This window comes from Calypte anna, chromosome 2, assembly GCF_003957555.1.
Source record: "Calypte anna isolate BGI_N300 chromosome 2, bCalAnn1_v1.p, whole genome shotgun sequence".
Lineage (NCBI taxonomy): Eukaryota > Metazoa > Chordata > Aves > Apodiformes > Trochilidae > Calypte > Calypte anna.
This window is the reverse complement of record NC_044245.1, coordinates 20,096,894-20,121,222: the sequence shown is the minus strand read 5'-3', so window position 1 is coordinate 20,121,222 and position 24,329 is coordinate 20,096,894. Positions and strand designations below refer to the sequence as shown.

At 35.6% G+C, this 24,329-nt stretch overlaps 1 protein-coding gene across 1 annotated transcript in view; it reads left to right on the top strand.

Annotated features, from left to right (window-relative positions):
• MALRD1 (MAM and LDL receptor class A domain containing 1) overlaps positions 1 to 24,329 on the top strand; it is a 224,265-nt gene that overhangs the window by 38,516 nt on the left and 161,420 nt on the right. The window contains exons 12-18 of the mRNA XM_008492748.2: positions 2,536 to 2,645; positions 6,573 to 6,740; positions 7,727 to 7,847; positions 15,183 to 15,335; positions 15,486 to 15,591; positions 16,800 to 17,167; positions 18,565 to 18,977. Of these exons, the coding sequence (XP_008490970.2) occupies positions 2,536 to 2,645; positions 6,573 to 6,740; positions 7,727 to 7,847; positions 15,183 to 15,335; positions 15,486 to 15,591; positions 16,800 to 17,167; positions 18,565 to 18,977 (1,439 nt within the window). The remainder of the gene's footprint in view (positions 1 to 2,535; positions 2,646 to 6,572; positions 6,741 to 7,726; positions 7,848 to 15,182; positions 15,336 to 15,485; positions 15,592 to 16,799; positions 17,168 to 18,564; positions 18,978 to 24,329) is intronic.

Below are 24,329 nucleotides of genomic sequence, written 5' to 3'. Positions count from 1 at the left end.
AAATATCACTGTAGGTTTTTGTAGAGTGCAGCTAAATTAATGAGTTTTGTCTGGAAAAAAAAACAGTGCCCTTTAGCCAGCTGTTGTTCTGCAGCCCATAGTTGTTATATAATGCATTCAACTGGAAAATTTTATTCCAGTAGAGAGTTGTTTTCAACAATTTTTCCAAAAGGAAAATATTAATATAGTGTACTGTATAAAATTAAAACCTCCTACCATGTTTGCCATTGTTAAATAACATTGGCAAGTATTCTATTACTTTCATTTTATTAAAGTACACCTCTTATGCTGCTTTCAGTTGAGATTAGTTGACTTTAAAATGTGGATTACAGTCCAATACCTCTTTAAGTGTAATTTTTTAATGATGAAGCCAGAGTCCCACATTTCTGTCCACTGTTCACGTTAAAGGAATGTGAAATACTAAGTGTTCCACCTTGAGCATTCAAAGGTAGAGGAATTCCAGGTTTTAAAATTAATCTGAGCAAAACCTAGTGGAAAGCAAGTATGTGTATGTATGCTATATAACAACTGCACAATCATTTGCCCTTTTTCCCATTGGTTCTCAAGATGAAGTGCACAAAGTAATTGTTCATTTTCTCAGTAGCTATTTGACACTTAATTTCATTGTCTCTCTGGAGTGGCACTGGATCTGCGTTACTGCATTGTTTGCCAGCATTCCTCTGTCACAGCTACTCAACTTTCACTTCCCAAAGAAGGGCACTGATGTGCCTATGTTTTTCCCATGTGAGTTATTCTAGGTACTTCTGAGATCTGAGGTGTAATGTGGTCATAATGAAGGCTGCTGGTGGAAACATCTGCTCTTCAGCCTAAGCAGCATGTTAAATTATCCCATAAGGAACTGTGTGCTGCTGCACTTAAGCTGCTTCGATACCTGAAAGAATTACTGCAAGTAAGATTTGCATTTTTATATGTTGCCTCAGGTTTAAGCCTTGAGCTACCATGCAGCACCTCCAGTATTGATGCATTACCCATATGAGTTAGTGCAGAGGTCTTTCTGAGGTGGTTTCATACCCATCTATCATCATGCCTCCTACAGCCACACCATGGCTTTTTAATGAACCTCCCAAAATCGAGCAAGTTTTTGCCAAAATCAAGGTCTTTCAAGTTGCAACAGTTGCTTGTGACACTACAGAGTGTTCATCTCTATTCTCTCCTGGGGAGGGCAGCAGCAAATTTTGATTAATCTTAACAAGGCTACTGTAGAGCCTAAGCTGCAAATGAGGAGAGGATCCTTTGAAGTACCCTCGCATTCCAATGAGCAGAGCTTCCCTGGTGCCTGTGTGTACTGGGAGCCGGAACGGGCACCTCTTTGTGCCACCCTTGCGAAAGCGACGCGATTATTCACGTGGGGCTGGGCTTAACTCTCTGCTTCATTATGTATCCATGGGAAATAAATGGCTAAGAAGTATGACTGGGGCAGCACAATAGCTGATTTTCCAAGATGCAAGACAATATGTGTAATATCAATGCACAAACAAGACTGAGCCTCTAGTGTTGTTTTGCATAGACTTTCATGAAAAAGTCTCAGTATTCAGCAAAGGCAGCACTCACAGCATTCAAAATATGCTGCTTTAGAGCCCCTTGAAGATGTTTATCCTTCCCTACCTTTGTCTGAAGCACATCTGCTGTAGTTCAAATCCAAAGGCAGTTCGTTTGCCAGAGTTCAGATTAGATCTTTAATTAAGCTTTCATCCCCAATAGCACAGACAACAATGTCAAGTCTGTGGGCCCCATGAGAAAATATAGCTTCCTCCATTGGCTCCCATGGTCTGCAACATTGTTAGCATGCTTGAAACTGACTGGGCTATGCTGACAGTGAATACTGTACCCTAAAGGAAATGATTTTTTGTTCTAAATTCTATTTGAAACATTATTTAAGCCAATTAAAATGTGTCCTTTAGGGATACCAGCTGAGGTCTATACTGTTTCATCTCGTGTGCTCCTCTTTGCAGCTCCTGCAATCCCTTCACTCTGCAGCCTGTGCAGAAGAGCTATGTGTGAAGGAGATGGGAAGTCATAGTGTTTGGAGGATGGAGGTCTTAGTTTTTGCCTAAAGGGGGCAGATAAAAAAAAAAATCCAGTTGATCTGCACAAAGAAGGCCTTACAGAAGCAGAATCTGTGTGCCCTTTGCTGTGCTCTGTGTTTACTTTCCCAGGTTTAAGTGCTTGCAAGCAAGATGACAGGGTGGCTTTTGCAATGGCTGGCCAGATGTCCCTTTATTCTTCCTCCTCTTTCCTCATCTTCAGACTCAGTTATGTTAATTTTACAGTGGAGGAAAGGGGGAGGAGTGTTTAGCAATTCTATTTCATCTCTGCCTACGTAGACACTATTTTCACAGCCTGATACACCTCCTCCTCTTTATTCACTGAGAACTGACAACAAAGCTGCTTCATTTGTTTGCACTTCTGAATAAGTTTTCTGTGCCTCGTGGAGCACATAGTAAGCTCTCTGAGGTAGCCTTTTGCCATTGTAGTATGACATATTTCTTATAATTCTTTGATTTTTGTTTCCAGGAACCTTCATTTACTTCAGTGGATCACATCAGATGAACACAGAGATGTCTGTGTCTCACCTGGGGAGTCCTTTCCTTCTGAAGCAATCCCCTGGGTTTTCCTGCTGTCAGGTAGCAGTTTGACATTAAATGTCCCCACTTTTGTAAGCTATTACTCACCTGATGTGCAGATATGGTATTCTTCATGCTGTTTCAGTGCAGAAAAACAGGCTCCATTGCAATAAGAGTAGAAGAAGTTACAGAATAATTCTTTGGGAGGAGCGAGATGGGCAGTTTTCTTACTTCTTTACTGCATAATTTTTTTAATGGATTATTCTTCTTTCTAAAGCATCGGCCGGGCAACTTGGTTTTAGTTCTGTGCTTCAGGTTTTTGTAAGGTGTGACAAACAGCTGGACAACAACAGCAGGGCCATATCAGCTCACATCCTGCCTTTTGAGAAACAGTTGGCAAAGATTCACACTGTCACCTGTAGGTGGGAAATACACATCCAGTGTCCCATAACAGGAGCCTTGTGGTCTGAAGTCACTACATACTTAACCATGTTTGTATGACTGGAGAGAATTAGCAACCATGCTCTTAGACACATGCTAAGCCTTATTTGATGGTTTCAAGAGTATGCTTTTTAAGCTGATCAGCACAGTACTTGAGGGGTGGGGTTTTTTGGGATTTTTGGGTTTTTTTCTTTCGTCAAATGTTTTGTGGCTCTGTAGAGGAATGCAAAACAATCAGTCAAGGAGGTTGGTTGGTCTGAGAAACTAGAAAGGTGCCTGGAAAAAATAAATTAGGAAGGCTAAAAAACAGAAAAGTCTCAGATGAAAAATGAAAATGCAGTCTAATAGATAGAAGGTTGGAACTTTCAACAAAATATGTATTTTAAATCAGAACTTGAAAATCATATATTGATAATTTTAAGAACAAAATACAAGACAACATTTGCAACTATATTTTTGTTTATCCTTTTGACCACTGAATGGAGTGAATAAATGCTGTGAAGTTTTATGCATTTTTAAATTTTTTCAGAGGCTTTTTTTGATTTTCTGTTCTGTAACTTTTCAAGGCTTATGCCCTACTGGGGAGAAACTAGTCTGTGTAGTTATGTTTTTCCTACTACTGTGTAATCTGGCCTCCTGATTTAAAAAGTCACGTGGAAGAAAAGGAAATGATAGTGGGAGCTTGCCAAAATAATTTTATTGTGTTCAGTGGCAAAAAGCGGCTTAAAAGAAACAAAATAAAATTCAGATTTGTTTTTTAACTTTTCAGACACGATGCAGAATAGAAACTGTAAATTGTCTTAGGAAAATTCTTTTCAAAAAAGAAAATGTTGGAAAATATTTCATGGAAGAATTGCACTTAGCCCAACAAGTAGAATAATTTTAAGGCAGCAGGATCCATGTGCTTTCCCCCCCCCGCCCTAGTTTAAGGAACCTGAAACAAGTGTTGGCTTAGATAATTCTGTTTCACTTGAGACTGTAGCTGTCTTGGACTGTTCAAATCAATGAATTACCAGATTTCAGCTGAATAGTTGCAACTTGCAGCTGAGGAGTAGAAACCCATTAAACAGTTAATGACACCTTGCTGTCATTTAATCAAGTCTCTCAGTGTTTAATCTTCACATTGCATCTTAGTCCTGGAAAGAAGCAGAAATAAAATAGATACAGATTGAAATCTAGCAAAATGCTGCTGCAGGGAAGGCAGAAGGCCTCTCAGAATCCCACAGGATCCCTGTGTCTTGCGTTACTCCTGGGATACTAACAACCTTTAGTACATTTAGTACTGAATGCACAGTGCATTCAATGAAATGGTTCCATATCTCTTTTGCAGTCTTTGAGACTGAGTAGATGAGCAACCTTTCAAGTTCAGATTAACTTATTTTAGAATCCCTTAAGGTGAACTGAGCAGGACTGGTATGTTAATCAATGAATTATTCCAGTTAGAACTATTGCAGAGTTTGCTCTGCATTCAAAATTAATACAAATGCATCAGGAATGCACACACATTTCTCCAGTTCAAAGTCAGAAACCAGTTTTAATTTTGAGTATGCACGTATTGAATATATTTAAAGTTCTTGGATTCAAGAAAAACTAGGGCAAGTTCTTATCCAGCTATACATGTCTGAAAATAGAGTGGGTTTGAAGACTGGAATCCTGGCTTTCTGCCACATTTTCCCTGCAGACTTATTTCTGGGAAAGAGCAAGGAGTAGGGCTTGCTCATTAAGATGTGTATTGGTTTGTTATGCTCTCTGCGTATAAATTGAGATGTTGCCCTCTGTTGGATGTCCCACGGAGAGGATAAAAGGATCTACATAAAGAGATCTATGTTTATTAATAGCTTTACAAGTTCTTGGCTCCAATTATTCAAAACTAAAAGAAAAAAAGAAAAAAAAGAGAGAAGAAAGAGAGAAGAAAGAGAGAAAGAAAACTGGAGTTGAGAGAGAGGGGAGTGTAATTTTATTTCTTATTTTTTTTAAAAAAAAGCTGTTTCATAAACAGAAACCTTGCATCTGGAAAGTTTAGGTTATACTTCTTCAAACAGATCACACTGAAATGTGTTTATGTACATGCTACATTGTATTTCTTAAATTTTTTTGTTGGGAGAAATAAAATTACACAGAAATATTTCAATTTATTTTTAAGTCTTGAGGGTACTTTATATAATACTAGCTTTTGATGACATTGAGACACCAAGAAACCAGTCATGCATTATAAAGTTTCAGTGTGTTGTAAAAATATTTAGCCAGTAGCCAGTAATTGATCTCCCTTGTGATAGGTAAGACAAGCAAAAAGAAACTCTCCCTTCATACACAGAAGATTTTGTGTCTTTGGTGTATTTGCCAATTTTATGGATTAAATCGAGGGCCAGAAGTGAAAGGTAGTGAATCTCCATGTGAGATGATGTTCAGACTATCAGTCAATGATTTTCATGTAAAGACCTCTCAAAGTCATCAAATCAGTTTTTCAGCTTCTTTAGCATGCTAAATGTCTACAGATCTAACAGAGGCTAATCCAATAATTTATTGAAGAAAAGACTCCTCTCAGACTCTGGTTACTCTTAAACTACTACTTTAAAAGCTGATATAATGTGAAAAAATAAAAGGAAATTTTTTCTCTATAGTGTCGTGAGTCAAGATTCTCAGTGTAAGCTTATATGAAGATAGGCAGACAAGTGAGTGCAAAGCACCCACTTTACAGGTCTTGTTTTATCTTCAAAAAGATTCAAGTATTATTCAAGGCTTTTGCCATGAAGTAGAGTCTGCAGTTAAAGAAAGTGCAGTCTTTCATCCTGTGAAGAGACAGGTCTCAAGGTAAAAAAAAAAAAAAAAAAAATTATTTGAAAATATATATTTCCTCCTTGCAGTTCTCAGATGAATTTTTGTCTGGGTAGTATTTTAAAAGATAAAATTCAACGGCTGAAGTTTCTGCTGTATTGCAGGGGAGGCACAGTGAATGGTATTCTCACTGTTTTCTGACCTTTCCTCCTGCTTGACAAGCTGGTTTTTGTACCCTCGTCCACCAATTTTTTACTTTCTTCCTATATATTGGTCCATCCATTAGTCTGAGGAGATCAATAGATAATTTTAAACATCTGTCTTCTGATAATTTTCACTTGTGTAGTTTGTGCAAATGCAAGATCATAATTTTCTTCCATACCAGCACCTGGGATGTTGCACTTGTGAGATTAGCATACTTAGGAAGCTATCCTATATTCAGCATTTTTGAAGGAATTTGAGAATTTTTTACATACTTACAAAGCTAAAAGGAATTAAGGGAGGTCATGCCAGTTGGCCTGCATCAGTTGACGTACACAATTTAAAAGTAAGCTTTAAAAATAAACTTTACTCTTAATTATGCTTTTATCTTTGGACATAATGCTGCTTCTCAACATGCCAGTTTCATACATCTCTTTCTTTTATGCCAAAGCTGTATTTAGACCTGTCATGTTGTTATGTGTTATAATGTATGTATGTGAAGTGATATTTAATTTATTGCAGATTGATGATGTAGTTTTTGAAGCATTTCATTGAAAACTCTTTTAACAGGTAAGATTTTGGTACCGGTTATCTCAGGACTCCCAGCTTTCTGTCTTTAAGAGAAATGCATGGGGTGGAAGTTTGGAAAAATTGCATGATATTTCAGGATTGCCTGATATGCACTGGACAAAAGTGAAAATAGCTGTAGAAAGTGCAGCTGAGGACTTACCATTTCAGGTAATTAAAAATTACATTTACACTGCTTTCAAAAGGTTACTCTAATTTGGCCTTTAGAATTAATTTACATTCATAATGAAATATAAAAAGATAACTTCTATTCTTTAATGCTTATATAAAACCCAGTTCTGTTCAGCTCTTTCAACAGATACAGCTGTCAAAGAATATCACCATTATTTCAGTATCCAATATATCAGAGTCACCTTTTCATAACAAAAGCAATAGAACAGTGGTTTTTAAAAACTGAATTTGCTATAAGAACTCCTGATCAGGGTGAGAAGGAGAGTTGCAGGTACTTCAATTTTGTAACAATGCTCACATTAAAAATTAACAGTTTCTGAGGTTCATTTTGTTTTTACATAATCTCAGACTGCTACACTTTACTACAACTTAAAAAGGAACTGTTAGGGGAACCAGCAAAACAAATATAACTCTAATTGGGAAAATGGTCTAAAAAGGAAAGTGCAATCAAATCTCATTGTTGGTGAGATGCAAATGAACTATAATTTCTTTTATGATCTCCTGAATATTTCTTCATATTTACCAATGCATCTGTAAAGTTTCTACATTTATTACATGGTGACTTCCCCAGGCTTAGTATAGGGGAACACAATTAAATGGAGTTATAAACCATCATATTTGGTAACCATGAACAGCTCATTTAAAGGGGTGTGTAACTTTTACCAGTTCCAGCAGGAAGTCAGTTCATTCAAGTGGTGATGGCTTTTTCCAGTTTAGATGGAAACAAGGTCATCTGAGATTGAAACAAGGTCATCTGAGTTGCTCAAATGTCTTCAAGTAAAAGTAGTTTTGCCTTTGACAGTTAAAGACTAAATTTCTGGCAGTGATCAAACTGTAGCTTTTACTTGCTGGTATTCAGTGTTGGTTGTAGGCAGTACTTACTTCCTGAGCAGATGCAGTGCATTATATATAAAAGTCTTTTTATCAGTTCACCTTTATTAAGCTAATTTATTTTGTCTTTACAGATTATCTTACAAGCTACCATTCTTACAAAAAATGCTACTGTTGCTGTTGATGACATCAGTATAACAGAGGAGTGTGGACTTCTGAATGAATCATTTCCAGGTGTCAGCCAAGAAAGTGAAGGCAAGTTCTGTGGTTTCAATACATTTTCCCCAATTGCTGTTGTATATGACTATGACAGACTAACATGAAGAGAACACCAAGGAAAAAGTCTTTCTGCTGTAATCAGTCATGTATAATGAAGACTCATACACTGTTTTGCACACTAGCTGCTATGAGCAGATTTTTCTGTAAATTAAGCAGTTCTGTAAATTAAGCTATGGTGGGAATTTCCAAGTACCACTTACTAGTAGTACCTGCCCAGATTCACACTTGGATGCAGAGACAGAAGCAAAACGTCTTACAGCTTCCATTGAAGACCAAAATTGACTGCATTATCTTGATGGCAAGAGGGTGCTTCCATCCTTGCTGTCAAGTATCTAACATGCCCACTAAACTTGTCTGCATACCTGTACACTGTAATTTTAAATTGAAAATGGATGGAAATATGAAGTAACAGTAATCCATCAACATGCTTCTTCTGGTGCCTTTGAATATTAATGCTTATTTTTCTAAAATGGTGTGGCCACGTACACAGCCACTGACGATACTGATGGGTTGCTTCTTCTTTATTGAAAAATTTAAAGGCATAATAGAAAACTTCATTGTTGTGTTTTTAAGTTTTCTCTGATCGCTATATACAATCTGACTGAGGATAGTAAGGTATTTGAAGAAACATTAAATTGCTTTAATTATTTTACCTATAACACTCCTACTCAACCATCAATCATGAAGATATTAGTTTTAAAGGGGAGTGCTTTTCAAAAGAGGGGTCTGTCTGGGTAGAATTATGGGTATCAAAATAAGCTAAGTTAAACACAGAAAAAAAGAGAAGCTAGGTCATTCCTCTCACTTGAGCACTAAAAAAAATTATATATGTATATATATATATAAAGAAAAAGGTAGGCCTTGGCTTTTTGTTTCCTCGTTCATTGAAATTTGGGTGGTTTTTTTTTTTTTCTGATGTATATTTTGAGATGCACGGCAGTTGTGGTACAATATCAAACTCTTGGCTTCTTAGAGTTTTTTTATTATGATCTGAATACAGAAAATGTACCACAACAGGAAAAGTTTTTTGAAACAGACCTGCTCCCAGCTGTAGAGCAAATAGCAGGATGCTGTACATAACACCTCAACTCTGAACTGCAGTGTCGACATGTGGCTTTAAGGGGATTTTCCTCATTTTCTTACCAGTGTTTGAATATTGTGGACAATAATGTATAATTTAAAAGCATCAGGCATGATTAGCACCTGTGTTTCTTATAGGTTTTTTACAATCTACCTCACTTCATAGGTCATACTCTGTTTCATATGTTGTGTACATTACTATATTCACAGGCAAATTTTTTTAGAATTTTATATATGTGTTTTTACTAATATTTTCCTTTCTGATTTTTAAGGGGAAACAGAATTTGTGGATGCTGTTTCTTCATCTTCTCACTGTCCACCAGGACACTTTTCATGTGGGGATGGACAATGTATTTCATCTGACAAATTTTGTGACTTTACATCTGACTGTTCAAATAACCATGATGAAGTCAAGTGCCGTAAGTGAAAACTTTAAAGATTTAGGTTCTTAGGCTCCTGTGACTATATTTGCTTGTCCTATTAACCCGAATTTCATGACTTCATTGATATAATTTTATTAACAGTAAAAGCTCTTGGGAAACAGTTACTTCGTTTTGATTCTAGTCTGATTTTTTCCCTTTTAATTTCTATAGCAACTACTTACCTAAGCATTAAAACCAGAAATAAAGGTATTTGATCAATTCTTTAGTAGTAAATATTACTTGAAATTCTGTATGTCATTTTATAACCCTTGAGATGCTAAATATGAGGTACAGTGTTGTAGTTAATAAAGTCTTAATCTTAAAATACTGGAGGCTGATTCAAGAGGCCATTGTAAAATAAACCAAATAGAATTCATGCACAAACTTTGGCACACATGCTCTCACACATACAAAATTACAATAAAATGTTACACTTGTACAAATGTAGAAATTCTGTGGAACCACTGTGCCTGCAATTTGAGCTGAGAAACGTGAGATAGAAAACATTAAAAAGGTGGTGGTCATAGACATGTTCAAATTGTGTGTGTTGTATATTTAATTTTGATGTGAAGATACCAGACATGGACTGGTAAATAAAACGGCTGTACACAGACATGGTCAAAGATACAATTAAGGCTGTGTCAACATTTTCTGTTCAGATCTGGTCTGACTTTTGTCTGGGCTACATGCCTGGGTTTTCTCTGCATGGAAACTAACGTGAGAAAATAGAGAGAGGTAGTAACCCAATAATACATGAGTGATTTGCTTCATGTTTTTGTACTTTTCTTAAAAATGTGCTTAAACATCCAATGTATTATTGGGTTGTGGTAATTGGAATTGGTCTCCCTTTACCTTTAAACTGGAGTGCTGGGATTGTGTTCTCTGATAATAGTAACACTACTAGATCAATAGTTTAATTGAAAAACATTCTAAATACATTGTTTCTCAGAAATACAGAAAGAAATACATTCTTTCACTCCCTGTGATATAGCAGTTAGCTTTTAATCAACAGAACTAGGATCTACTGGATTTACTTCAAATATGACTGTATTTCCAAACACACTTCCTTTTAGCTATTTAGCCTGTATTTCCATTTCAAAATTATATCTAAAAGCAAAGACAAATGTCCATTTAGGTGTTTAACCAGCCAAGATTATCCTTAATCACAAGCTTCCTATATGGCAGCTCGTTTTCTTTTTTTCTCTGATTACATTACTGAAGATAGTTTTATTTTATACAAGTCTCACCTGCCTAGAGTATACATTAACAGTGCCATGCTAAAGGCTAATCTATGGAGCTGTAATATTTATGGTGACCTTTTCTAGAAATATATTGCTTACTTACAAATCATTGTACTGCTGAGTGGGCTCAGTGTGTGTTAGTGCTGCAGCTTGTTGCATGGGGAACAGTATGTAGTAGGCAAATGTCTTTGCAAATAATTTGGCCCATTGCCTTTCAGTAAGCTAGTCTGGTAGTCTACACCACTAGAGTATCTCTCAGAAGTCTTCTAGAAATTGTATTTTTCTATCTTTTTGCTTAATTCTTTCCTATCATGCATCATGATGTTCTGGTCATGACAGGATGGAAGATATGTGGTGGAAGCAGCGTCAAATCCATTCTTGTACGTTCTTGTACAATTACTTTCTACATTTTGTTATCTGTCTTCATTCAACTGGATGCAAACATTTCATTTTTTCTCGGTGACTCTTGCTAATTTATTATGTTGGCTAAGCACAGATGTTTTATTGATTTTTATCACCTTTAAATGCTTTGTTCCTTTCATAAATATTAATATTTTTTTCCATTATGCTCCATCTACTGGTGGCTGTATGCTCCTTAGCCTTGCCAATGTAAGTTTTAGCTCTTGGTATGACAATCAGGCAAGAATAGTATATGGACTGAAGATATATTTCTAAATATTTTTAATTTAAATTCTTTTCTCTTGAAGTCCAACAAGAGGATTTCCCTAGATGAATTTGGTCCACCAAATTCACTGAACAGGCAGGGTCTCTGTGCAATTTTCTTGTCTCACAGCATCAGTCCCTGAATCATCTCTTGATTTTTGCTGTCAGTTGACTTTTTCTTCCCAACAGCACAAGAACAATTCACTTGAAGAACTTCTCAGAGTGTTTTTCTCATCTCAGTTTAGAATTCTAAGTTCCCAGCTCTTGCAGGAAACTGGCTTTATTCTCTTCATACTGGTAGAGAATTTGTTTGTTCCACTGGTGTCCTCTTTGATCTTAGAACCACATTCATGTTCTTGATGTATGATGAGATAATTCTTTCTTCCAGGTTTCTAGTCGCATTTTACTAAAGTAAATGTCCAGGGCTGACAAAATAATTTAAACTTATTCTGATCCACTGAGAAAAGTATAAAATATAAAATATAAGATATTAAATATTCCCTTAAGTGCTGGTACTCCTGACAATCAGTTCACAGCTTTTCTTCTACAGCTGAAGGATTTACTATGGCTATAAGGCTGTTATACATGACTTCCATGCATTAAAGCAGAAGAGAAAATTGATTGCCTTTTTCAAGCTGGAGATTTACATCAGTGACCTAATATACCAATCACATCGTGTGTTTGTTCTCTGGAAGATAGATGTTGTGGTTGGTTGACCTTGGCTGGATGCCAGGTGCCCACCAAAGTCATTTTATCACTCCTCTCATCAGCTGAACAGGGGAGAGGAAATAGAACAAAAGGCTCATAGGTCAAGATTAGGACAGGGAGAGATCAGTCAGCAGTTACTGTTGTGGACAAACCAGACTTGACTTGGGGAAATTAATTTAATATACTGCCAATCAAATAGAGCAGGGTAATGAGAAATAAAAAGAAAAAAACTGAAAACATCTTCCTCCCACCCCTGGAGGCAGCTTCTAGCATTTTCTGACAGATGTCAGATCTGTAGCCCCCTGCTACCAAAACCTTGCCTTGCAAAGCAAATGCAAATGTGCAGTATAAATTCTATGGTCAATGTCCTGTGCATTTGGTGGAGTCTAAGTGCTTACTTTTCCAACCTAGGAATGATGATGATGATGGATTAGGGAGTAACATAGTGGAAAGTAATCTGGTATTCTGTCTGACCTTTGCAATCTTGCCTCACTATCTGTCTTTTGTGAGATTTTTTTCTGCCTATGTATGGTGTGGATTATCAGGAATAATTATATGGTATTATATAAAAAATTAAATTTTAATAAAAATACAACGTTCACAGAATACTATTCTGTATGTACTTAGAAATGAAATACGCATTTAATAGTTTATATTTCTATGATCAGTCTGGTGGAGGATAAACAGAGTAGTCTTACGTAATTAAAAAATTACACAATCTATTTATTAATCCAGTTTTATGTAGCTTAATTTGGCTTAGAAGGCAAATAAAGGGAATGCTGCATATATTGTTTCTTAACTATTTTGTGGCATAACTGTTTATCTGTAAGGATTACTGGGTTTTTAATAGCTAGTTTTGTATAAGTAATAATAATCTCCTTAGTATTATAAAAATATTTCCCATATTGCCATTACAAATCTTGCCAAAGAATAGAACTTCAGCTGTGGTTATAAAGTAACTCTTCCAAAATAGTTTTTGGAGAGAAAACCTTGCAAGTTAATATGTCTGTCTCATGCTTTCTACTTCTGCATTTCATGCAGACAAATCAGTTGTTTTCAAAGGTGAGGCCAGGAACAACAGCCAACTCATGGGGGTTAAGTTCAAGAAGTGAGATGATTGTCATATTGTAAATTGGAGAAAGAACTTGAAACCGAAATTACATAGACAACGTGAGGATCAGTTTGTGGAAGTTAAATGGGAAAGTGGTGGCACAAATGGAAAAGGGTTTATTTGGGTTAGACATTAGGAAGAAATTCTTCACTATGAGACACCGAAACAGGCTGCTCAGGGAAGTTTTGGATGCCCCATCCCTAGAAGACTTCAAGGCCATGTTGGAAGGGGCTTTGAGCAACCTGGTCTAGCAGAAGGCATCCCAGCCCAGGTAAGGGGTTGGAACCAGACGACCTAAAGTTCATCCCAAGGTCCCTTCCAACCCAAACCATTCTATGATTCTAAAATTCTACCTATAGTGACAGAAAACCACCTTTGACTTTGAAGAACCAGGAATGGCTATGAAGGCTGTATTGCCTGAGCTTTCAAACTTACAATTCTTAATTGCATTGTGTTGCTGTGGAAAAGAAGTAAGCAGGGGGATGGAGGAAGCCAGGGCAGGAAGGACCCAGGCTGCTATGGGGAAAGGATTAAGACCAACCTGTTGATTAAAGTTCACAATGTAAGGAGAGAGAACAATAATGGAAGATAATACGTTTTGTGAGAGAATAAAACAAGGAGAGAATGGGAATGAGGAATATGGGTGTGGAACAGTGTGGCTTTGTCAGAGATCAGTATAATTTATGGCAGTAAGTAGCAAAGTACTGAGACCATGTGAGAGGACCTGGAACAAGAAGGTGTATAGGGAAATGGCCAGACAAAGAGATGAAGACTGGATGAGAAAAGACACTGAGGATTTCTACCTTTTCAGTGAGACTAGTGAGCTCAGTGAGCTGAGATGTTGGGTCAAAGAAGAGCTGATGTGGAATAGGTAAAAAAGGGGAAAGGAAAACTGCTGGGATAAATGCAAGAACATTTTTCTGCAGGAGACCACACACACTTGAAGAATATCCATAGAACCAAGAAATCATGAATCTAACTTTTCTACTTTTGCCAGAAAATATCTATGTAATATTTTATGACAAAAAAAGTATTTCTCATTCTTGTATAGCTACTCTCATCCATTTTCTTGCAAATTATGCACCGTGACAACTACTGCATGAATTCCAGTGGCAATGATCTACTAAAAAACCTAGATGGCCTGAATAATGAAAATCAGACCTTACTTTCATTTAATTCAATGAAAACAGGAACCTTCCCCTTCAGGACCATCCTAATGGACATAGAAAGCCAAACACTTGATACAGTAAAGCTGATGGGAAAAAAAAATTGTTCAAGAAAACCTAACAATAAGTTCCTCAAACCCCATGGGAAGCAAAAAGAAAACCCCATGTGATTTAATGAGGACTTTTTTTAAGCACAGAAGATGGAAACCTGCTCTCTCTTCATAATAATGTAATAAATATTTGTCAGTTTATTTTCATTCATACATGACACCCTTCTACTATTTTATTTCCTTTTTATATATTATACACATTTTAAAATATTTTTAAGAATTTCAGAATGCAAATTAATGTTTTCCTAAATCTTTTTCACTACAACAGTTTGTGTTTCAGAGATTTCCTCCTACCAATATCACAGTGTCTCAGTAATGTGTAATATTTAAGATGATTCCTAATATAACTAGAGGAAGAGTTTTGTTATCACTAGCAGACTAACTAAGATTCAGGAAATAAGGGATTTGATTTCTGGCTCCAGCATCTATTCCCTAAAATATCTTGCAGAAGACTTTTTATTTCATTATGTTCTCTGTATTTCTGATCTGTAACACAAGAATTCTGAGGCCTGTTGTCAGTGCCAGTTGCCTGCTGCATGTGTTTTGGCTGCAGTGCCTTCAGAGGGAAAGACTTTTACTGAATGCATTTCATATAGCAATGGCTTGGTTGTTCCTGTGGGAATTCTGGCTTACCAAACAGTAATGAAACCAATATCCCACCTTGTAAACTGTCCCCCCATGCTTCTTTCCTGGAATTTTTCCTAGAATATCTACAACATATTACAGATGATTTATTTCCCTTTCATACTGCAAAGTTTGTTTAGTAATGCCATGTACAGAGATTAAGAGACGATTCCTTCCATGTTTCAGCTGCTGTATGTGACTTTGAAACAGAGAGCTGTGGCTGGATTGAAACTGCAAATGGAGATGAGTTTGACTGGGTAAGAAGTTCCAGTAGTGCTCTTGCACCTGCTTTTCAGAAGCAAGCTCCTCCACAGGATCACACCTATAACAAATCTGAAGGTAAGACAAGCCAGGCCTAGGAAGAGATAAGCAGCACAGATACACCTGTTCTCTAATTAGATTGAAAGTGGGGGGACAAAACTTTTTAAAAGCTTTAGGAACATTGCCTTTTTTCACCCTGAATAGTTGTTTTCTGTTTTATTTCCATAGGTCATTTTATGTTCATTCTGAAAAACAGCAGCAGCATTTCACAAATAGCTCGGTTACAAAGCCCAAAGTTCAGGCAAAGTGGATCAAATTGCACCTTGTCCTTCTGGTATGAAATAATTTAGACTTAAAATTCATGGATCATCTCATGTTGTTTCTATTGGACTGATATTGAGGTTATAGTTTACAACAGACACACGTTCCTCTGCAGGATTTTTCTTTATTCACATAGTCTTCACTGTAAGCAAATTCATAAACAAGCTGAAGCACTTGGAGAACAGAGCTGAAGTATGGCAAGACTTTTTTGTTGGGCTTTGAGCAAAATTATATCAAAGAACTGTGTCTGCATATACATACAGAAATACCATAGTCAGTTTGTTAACATTTCTACTTCGCTTAAGTGAATTTGAAAATGTTACAGATTTTTTTTCAAAACCAAGAAAGCATCCAAAAATCCAGAAGCTCAAGAGAGTCTCTTATAGTACCCAAAATTAGATTTTATAACCTTTAAGCAAAAGCTCCAGAGCAAAAATTGGAGCTTTACTTCCAATCTGGTTTATATATATATGTAAATATATAGCTAAAAGTTAAACACACTTTCAGTTATTGTCTTGTCTCAGTCCATGTGCAATTTTGTCAAAGGGGGACTGAAAAAGTTAACTGTGATAATCTATGTTCTAAGCTCAAAAGTGGTGATACTATTTACATACATATCTGGCCTGCCTTTAAGTGCAGTTTTTCTCAATAATGTCAAGTACCTTTTCCACATGAGATGCCTTTTTATCAAAGACTCAAGACCTGCACTAGTAGGATAGGTCTGGAAATTATTGCCTGTTAGTTCTGGTTCCAGTTTTGTTTTATGATTGTTTAAACATGTATACCTTGTTTTTTCCTGCTTTGAGATCCTCTAAAAGTGCTGTAAAAATGCAGTATGTTAGCATGAACTAGCACAAATGGAAGGTGTGCTTTTATATTCAGTAAGTGTTCTGGTTTTAACTTTACAATTATGTATTAAATTAAATTTATAAAAGCGTATTAGGCATCTGAGTGAGCAATGGTTGTTCTTCAGTATGAAAGCAAATGTGCCTCTAAAGTTGTGGGCTATAATATAATGAAGTATGTTTCTTCTGTCGTAATCTTCACTAGAGAGATAGAGCAGGCTACCATCACACAGAAAGTGGATTGAATTACAGATAAACTGGAAATAGTAATCCTGGAATTCCTATATTTCACAGAGCTTTGATAGAAATTATATAAGCCATTATACTTGATGTGGTCATTTCTCATCATTTGCAATCATCTTTTTTGTTATTTTAGGTATTACAATTATGGACAGTCAGTTGGAGCAGCAGAGATGCAGTTGTTTGTGGATGGGCTAAAATATCCTACTGTCCTCTGGAGGGCATATTACAACGAGGGAAACCAGTGGTTGCAGGCAGTCATTCAGCTTGGACGCCTTCAACATCCTTTCCAATTATCACTAGATAAAATCAGTCTGGGTTTTTATGATGGTGTCTCAGCAATTGATGATATTACATTTGAAAACTGTGCTCTTCCACCTCCAGCATTAAGTTGTGAAGGTCCTAATAATTTCTGGTGCAGAGACACAAAAGCATGTATTGACAGTTTATTGGTCTGTGATCTTGTGGATAACTGTGGGGATGGATCAGATGAGGACAACTGTAGTAAGTACTTTGCATTCTTGCTTACTTTACATCAAACAAAACTTGGCTTGACAAATTAATCTCTGGAGTAAAATAACACAGTGTTGCTAAAGCCTATCTGTGTCACAGCCAGTGATAGTTCAACTGAATACAGTTACTGATGAAGCAGACTCTAAAAATTTTTGACTTAAATGAGTTACAACTGAAGGTGAATGCATGCAGTCTCCTTTAGTCAAATGAGTCAAATTTCTTTCTCTTTATGAAACACACATGCATTGTAAGTTTATTTTGAAAGAGAGAACTCACAGCTTGCCAGCTGACTGGAGCTAACATGCTCTCTGATTATGCTGATGGAAGTACAGCAGAGGTTGTATATGGACTGAAAGGGGTATATGTCTTATCTCTTGTTTTTTTTTTAATGTTTTTAATGTTTTTTAATGTTTTCTAGAAAACATTAAAATATCTGTACTAGAAGATATTAATCACATTGCCCAGAATTGTCTCTTTCAAAGAAAGCATTTGTAAGATCTCAGGAAAGGTGTGGGCCATTCAGATATTTGACTGCCACCTTGCAGTCCTGAAGGATGTCGTTGAAAAATTTCTCCCCAAAGTGTGCATTCATCAGCTTTAGGAATTCAAGAACCTTAAGATAAAATAAGATTATCTAGCACTTGCTTTATCACATCTTGAGGTAACCAAATTATACAGATTACAATGAGTTTGAGAAACAGGGGACATCTTACATGCCTACACTGATATTTGTCAAGTATTGACTTAAAACTGATCTGAATTGAAAAGAAAGTGAAGGGTTTCCAGTCTCAGCTTTCACACTTATAAAATATCTAGCTTCTTTGTAACCCATTTTGAGGTCTACATATTACATGCTTTTCAGGCTTTAAATATTAAATATTGTTAAAAAACTAAATTAAAAATTAATAAAATTATTATTGCCTGTCATTAAAATTCAACTAAATTTTAGGACTCCTGCCAGGCAAAAGCATGTTAGGTCATTTATTGTACATGCCCATAAGATTATATCTTGATGTTTATTTCATCTGACTAACCTAAGTTTTAAAACCTTTACTCAGTTAAGTTTCAGTTTAAAAATCTCTGTGTACTTTAACTATAAAAAGACCAATAAATGTTCTTCACTCTTCTGTTTTTTCAATAAATTAATTCTGTAGATCTTGCCAATTATATATTGAAAAAGGAAATCTTTTTCTGTCTGGGCAAGTGTACATTCTCCAGAGCTGAGGTTTTTGCAAGGAGAAGAAAAATGTGGTTTTCTCTATACTAGAAATTTTTGTGAGGAGACAAAGACTTTTTTTCATTATGTTAGAAAGTTAATGAAAATGTATTAAAGCATGATGACTTCTAATGCTGCTTCCACTTCACAGTCTGCTCTGTTTACCTTTCAGACCCTGACCTTCAGTGTAACTTTGAAAATGGTCTGTGCAACTGGGAACAGGACACTGAGGATGACTTTGACTGGATCAGAATACGGGGTACAACCCCAACAGTTAATACAGGCCCATTGAAGGATCACACAACAGGCACAAACAGGGGACATTACCTCTACATGGAATCCTCTGAACCACAAAAATTCCAAGATAAAGCAGTTTTGCTTAGTCCTCCCTTCAATCCTTCTGGCAACGGAGGCTGCATTTTCCGCTTTCATTATCACATGTTTGGAAAAGAGGTTCATGAGCTGTCAGTCTTCCAGAGAAATGTGAGTAACACCAAGGGATGGCTGCTGTGGTACAAGTTTGGAAATCAAGGAAACAGATGGATCAGACAGACACTCCACATCAGCAGCTCTAAGCCATTTCAGGTATGATCCTTCTAGGTTATGAAGTACTTATTTGCTTGAACTTATTGTTTCTTGTAGAACAATAAACCAAGTTTATTAACAACCATGTGATTTCAACGCTACTTAACTGTCTGATCAATTGATTTTGAAATATATTTTTTTAGAAAACATATTTGTGTTTTTTTGTAATTATCTTTTCCCCTTAAAACACATGGTTTTAACATTTTGAATAAGAACATTGTGTATTTACTATTTTTGGGGTTTCAAGCATTTAGTGAAACAAACCTATCTGAATCTGAAACAAAATAGCCTGAAAAAATTTTATCCAATCATGAAAAAAGGAGTATGAAAAGGAATTTTTTTCTCTATGACTTACTTTTCCAGAGCTACATGTCAATCTTTCCTTATATAACATCAGAAAAAATATCAGTCAAAATACTTAGGTGCAAGGTGAGGCTAGCAATCAAATATAAGTTAGAGAAATGTATAGTAATTCTAAGTTATGGTTAAAAATCTTGATATGTTTTCTCACCTTGGAAGATTTTGCATGTTATTTATGTTTCAGTGTGTGTGAACTGTTTTTTGTGGTTGCAGGTTTATTAGAACAGACACTAGGTCACTTGGCTGCCATTTAGTCTTAAAATTAATTTTACAGAAAAGACAAAAGCATACTATAAAAGAAATATCCTGTTTTTAAATCTGATATAATGCAATATTTGCTGTAGACAATCCCACATTTATTTCCCAAAAGATTATTTTTGGTTTGAGAGTACTTCTGTCCTCTTTGGAGAAAAATACTGTAATATTACTGTGATTGTAAAGAGGCACCTGGAAGGGGAGTACTCACTTATTGTCAAGACTTGTTTTCTTTCTTTAGAAATAAATAAAATCCCTACATTTGGTAGTTCATCCAAAGAACTATAAACCTGCATGTTCCTACATTTGATCTTCTGAGGATTTAGATGATCTGTTCAGTAACTGAAAATATTTTTAGTGCATTAATGTCGTAGGGCTTTCTATTGCACTTGCCCTGTTTTGTGCCAGGAATGCAAAGATCATGTATTCTTTTGATGTAGTTCTATTTTTATAGTAATTTTTGAGTGGTATGAGGTGTAAAGTATAATTTGATATTTTATTCTGAAAACAAAGTTCAAGATCTAATGTTTATTATTGTGGATGTCATATCTCTGGATGTCTCACAACTCAAAACCCTTCAGAACTGAGAAATTTTGAAGATAACAAGGCATTCTGTTGCTAGTAAGTTGTCAAGTTATGACCTCTTTCCAGTGTTCTTTTTAAGTGCATTGTATTAGGATATTTCCAGAGGTACAGACGTGTGAGGAAAGGTCTTCATACTCTGTTACCACTTTTTCTCTGGAGCTGTATTTCTACTGAGATGTGTATTAGAAGAGACTGTCTGTTAGTTTTGGACCATCTGCTGACTGGGTAACAGAATTAAAGCTGTAGCCTCTATGTTTGCTATGTTGTGTAAGCCACACTTTATTAGTGGTTACTGGCTCAGTGTTTCCATACCACATGTTTAAATTCTTTTAGGCCAGCTCCATGCCTCAAAGAGAATGTTTAGGTTCACTTGAGAATGGATTTTTTCCCCTTTGAAGTTTAAAATTTTGATAGGGTTTTGTTTTTTTTTTTGTTATTTTTAATAAATTTTGATAACCAGTCTACAAATGTAACTTTTTCACAAATTTCTGATCAAAATATGTCTTCATACCCTTATCTTCTCCATCTCTAGACAGAGCTTCTTGTCAGCTGCCTTAGGATTTTCAGAGATTCCCAGTAAATAGAAGCTTTAGGCTAAGACTAAATATGGCCTCAGTGTTTGTAACACAGATATCCATTTTTTTCTCTGCTCTTCTGAATGTAAGAGACGGTCATATAACTGAGATAGCTGATACCACCTCTTTCTCATCTCTATGTAAGTCTGTTATTTGTTTACCATATTCTAGGAAAGAATCCCTACGAATAGTAAATCTCTCAAATTGCATTTTTTGTTTATTTACAAGCATGGGAGGCCATTTTTGGGAGTATAAAACCAATTGTGCCTATATACTAACTGTTAGGAAAAAGAGGACTTTTCAGCCAAAAATTCAGAGCAGCAAAGAAAGATACCTGAGGACATCTTGAAAACCAGATGCCCTTTTGAAAGTTTGGAATTCTATAGATCTGAAACTGCAGGGCTTTAAGCTGAGTGTTTTGGCAGAAGCCCAAAGGGAGCAACACATGAGGACTTTGTTTCCTCACACCACCTTCCACTACGGCTCAGAATCTTACATTTCTCAGGAAGCCTTTGTTCTATCTGCCATCAAACCATGGCTGAGGATTGCTGCTTTTCCATCAGATGTTTTACATCAGAATGTTAAATTTGACAGCAATAAGCAGAACAGAACAGCTGGATGAGTGAAAAGGCAAGTGTAGAGGTAACATGTTTAAATGGAAGGCGTGCAAACTCTGAGCCAAAATCAAATATTTCTCTCAAATACTTTTATGGACAAGTAACAAAACCAGTTCAAAACACATTTATAGACATTTTGCAGCTAGAGTTTCCCTTCGAGTACAGAACTGTTATTACACACATATCTGCAAAAGATTTAATAACCTGCAAGAAATTATACAAACTCTTTTTTGGGGGGTGAAAATTTCAGGTTAAGAATATATTCCCTTTGATGATATTCCTTTTTACTGTACAGAACATGAAAAATAATAGATTGTTGAATGTTCTTGTCTCTTTAGTTGGTCTACATTTATTTTAATCTCCCTGAGAAGTTCATTACATGACTTTTCCTTGAAAGTACAATTGAAAAGGTATTATAATAGCAATATGCCTATGGTATCCTACTTACCTTGATCATGAAGAATTTTTACTTTTATCTTCCTGGAATAATCATGATACCTGGAATAGTTTGTGCTCAGAAGAAAGTACAAAGATTCTATTTTGACATCGTACATCAATGTAGCTTTCTTAGCAGACTCTATTCATTCAGATTTCTGTGGATACAGAAATAGAAAGTGGTGATATTACACAAACAATGGCATAACTCTTTATTTCAGTCCTTTTGGGGAGTGTACTATCTACCATGTACATCATAGGGTACCTGGAGCAACTTTTCTATAGTGCCAACTGCATTACTTAAAAAAAATTAAAATTACACTGATTCACCTTCTGCTCTTCTGCAATATATATGTGTATCTCTGTAAACAAAGGTGGTTATAGGTCTTTGATACTCCAACGCATAATTTGAACATTTTGAAACATAAAAATGCAAATACATCGGTTAAGTGCATTGTTAGTTATTATATATACTGGGTATATTATATATACTGGGTATAATTACTAAATATTTTAGTATTTTTAGTATCATATATAAAGTTACATCTCCATACATTAAACTTTTTCACTGTAAGTATGAAAAGTGAGGAACAAAATCAGAAGATAAATAATGAATATTTATTAAAAAATACTGGCTTAAGAAAGCCTATATGCAAAATAAAATTACAATTACATAGTTATAAATGTATTTGGTATTTTCCTATTTTACAAGTGGTAAAGAAAAGTGAGCAACCAAACCCACAGTAATAATTTTGCTCTTATTATCAATTAAGTGTTGGTTTAGAAAGTAATGTAATATTGATTGACAATTGGAATGATTCATTTACCATGAATATAGAATAGCATTGTGTTCTAAAAACACAAATACAAGCCAACCTTGGTTTTAGTTAGATTTCTCAGGCTCCTGAGAATTGTTTTAAATCAGGTATAATGGTTTGGAATACAAACAAACATGGGAAGACAGCTGAAGCACAGGGGTTCTCTTCCCCTTGATTCGTGTAAGTCAGTCATGATTAGTTTCAACACAAATTCTCAAGTATACTTCATGAATGAAGTTCAACTATGGACAGTTAAGACTGAGGGAAGTTTTCTTTATTTCTGAGACAGTAGATTAAAGTTATTATCTTTTAATACATTAATTTAAATTTTAATTGTTTATCTTTTCACTTCTCTTATGGAGATTGGGCATATTATATCTGTTCTTACAAAGATTCCCAGATTCAAAGGAAAAATACTTTATTCTGAAAAATTTTTTTCAGTAACTCTTCTTTTAGCCATAGAATCAGTTTTGCAGGTGTGTAGGTACCAATCAGATTTTAATGTTGATTATAAGGTAGTGTTAGGTTTTCCTTAGTTATGGCCAGCTACTTCTTGCATTAAAGTTTTGCTATGCTCTTGGTATAAGATCAGTTTCCTGACAAATACACATCTAGTAAACCTAAATTATTTGCATCCAGGCTCTTACCACTAAAGTAAAAAGGGAGACAGGACAAAGTTGCTGCAGCTTGGTAGCTCTCTTTCTGGGGGCTAGATAATTTTCTCTGATCTGTTGGCTTTTTTCAAGCCTGATTAACTGACTGCAATTTGCACCCGACTCTGGTTTTCAGATTCAAATTGTGCTGTTGGTTTCTAACCTGTTCATAATCATAATTCTCAGTTTTATTTTCACTGTGGCAATGTAAAGCCTGTGATTACCTGAGCTGTATAGTTTCATATGCAGCTGCTTCTGGAACAATTCTTTATCAACTGTCTAATAGATTTATATTGGCAAGGAAGTGCTACCCATATTTTTTAATCCTCATCGATCATAGAATATAATAGAATGTTAAATAGAATCATAGAATGTAGAATCATAGAATAGGGTTGGAAGGGATCTTTGAAGACCATCCAGTCCAACCCCACTGACATGAACAAGGACATTTTGCACTAGATACAAGGTTATTCAAAGCCCCATCAATCCTGACCTTGAACACTATTAATGATGGGGTACCCCCTACATATCTTGACAATTTGTTCTGCTGCTCCTGTCAATGTTGCTATCAGAAACAAATGATGCTCAAAAAAAAAAAAAAAAAAATTGTAGTTTCATACAGGAACACTAAAAAGATCTTGTATGTAGGATGCGGGAGAAAACTTTCAGTATCCTTTGGAGTGGTTTTTTTGGACTTAATTTAGCTTTGCTTGTTTAACCATAGATCTTTTATTATTGTCTCTGAATATACATTTATCTGCAAACTATTTGCATTGGTTAGTGATTTTTAAGTAATTAAAGCCAGCAATCATCATTCAGCCTCTTAAGGAAAAGAAAACATATTTTTACTAATACAAAAAGTAGAGCTGCTGAAATATATATATGCATTTTCTACCCCTATAACAAACTGAACATAAATTAGTTTTTATCTTCATACTTAAGGGGGATTTTGCCACTTTTTCTATGTATTTTGTTATGAGCTTTATTTTAACACTACTTATTTACAATCTAGGTTGCTTTTGAAAATCTTCTTAAACCACCATAATGATTAATA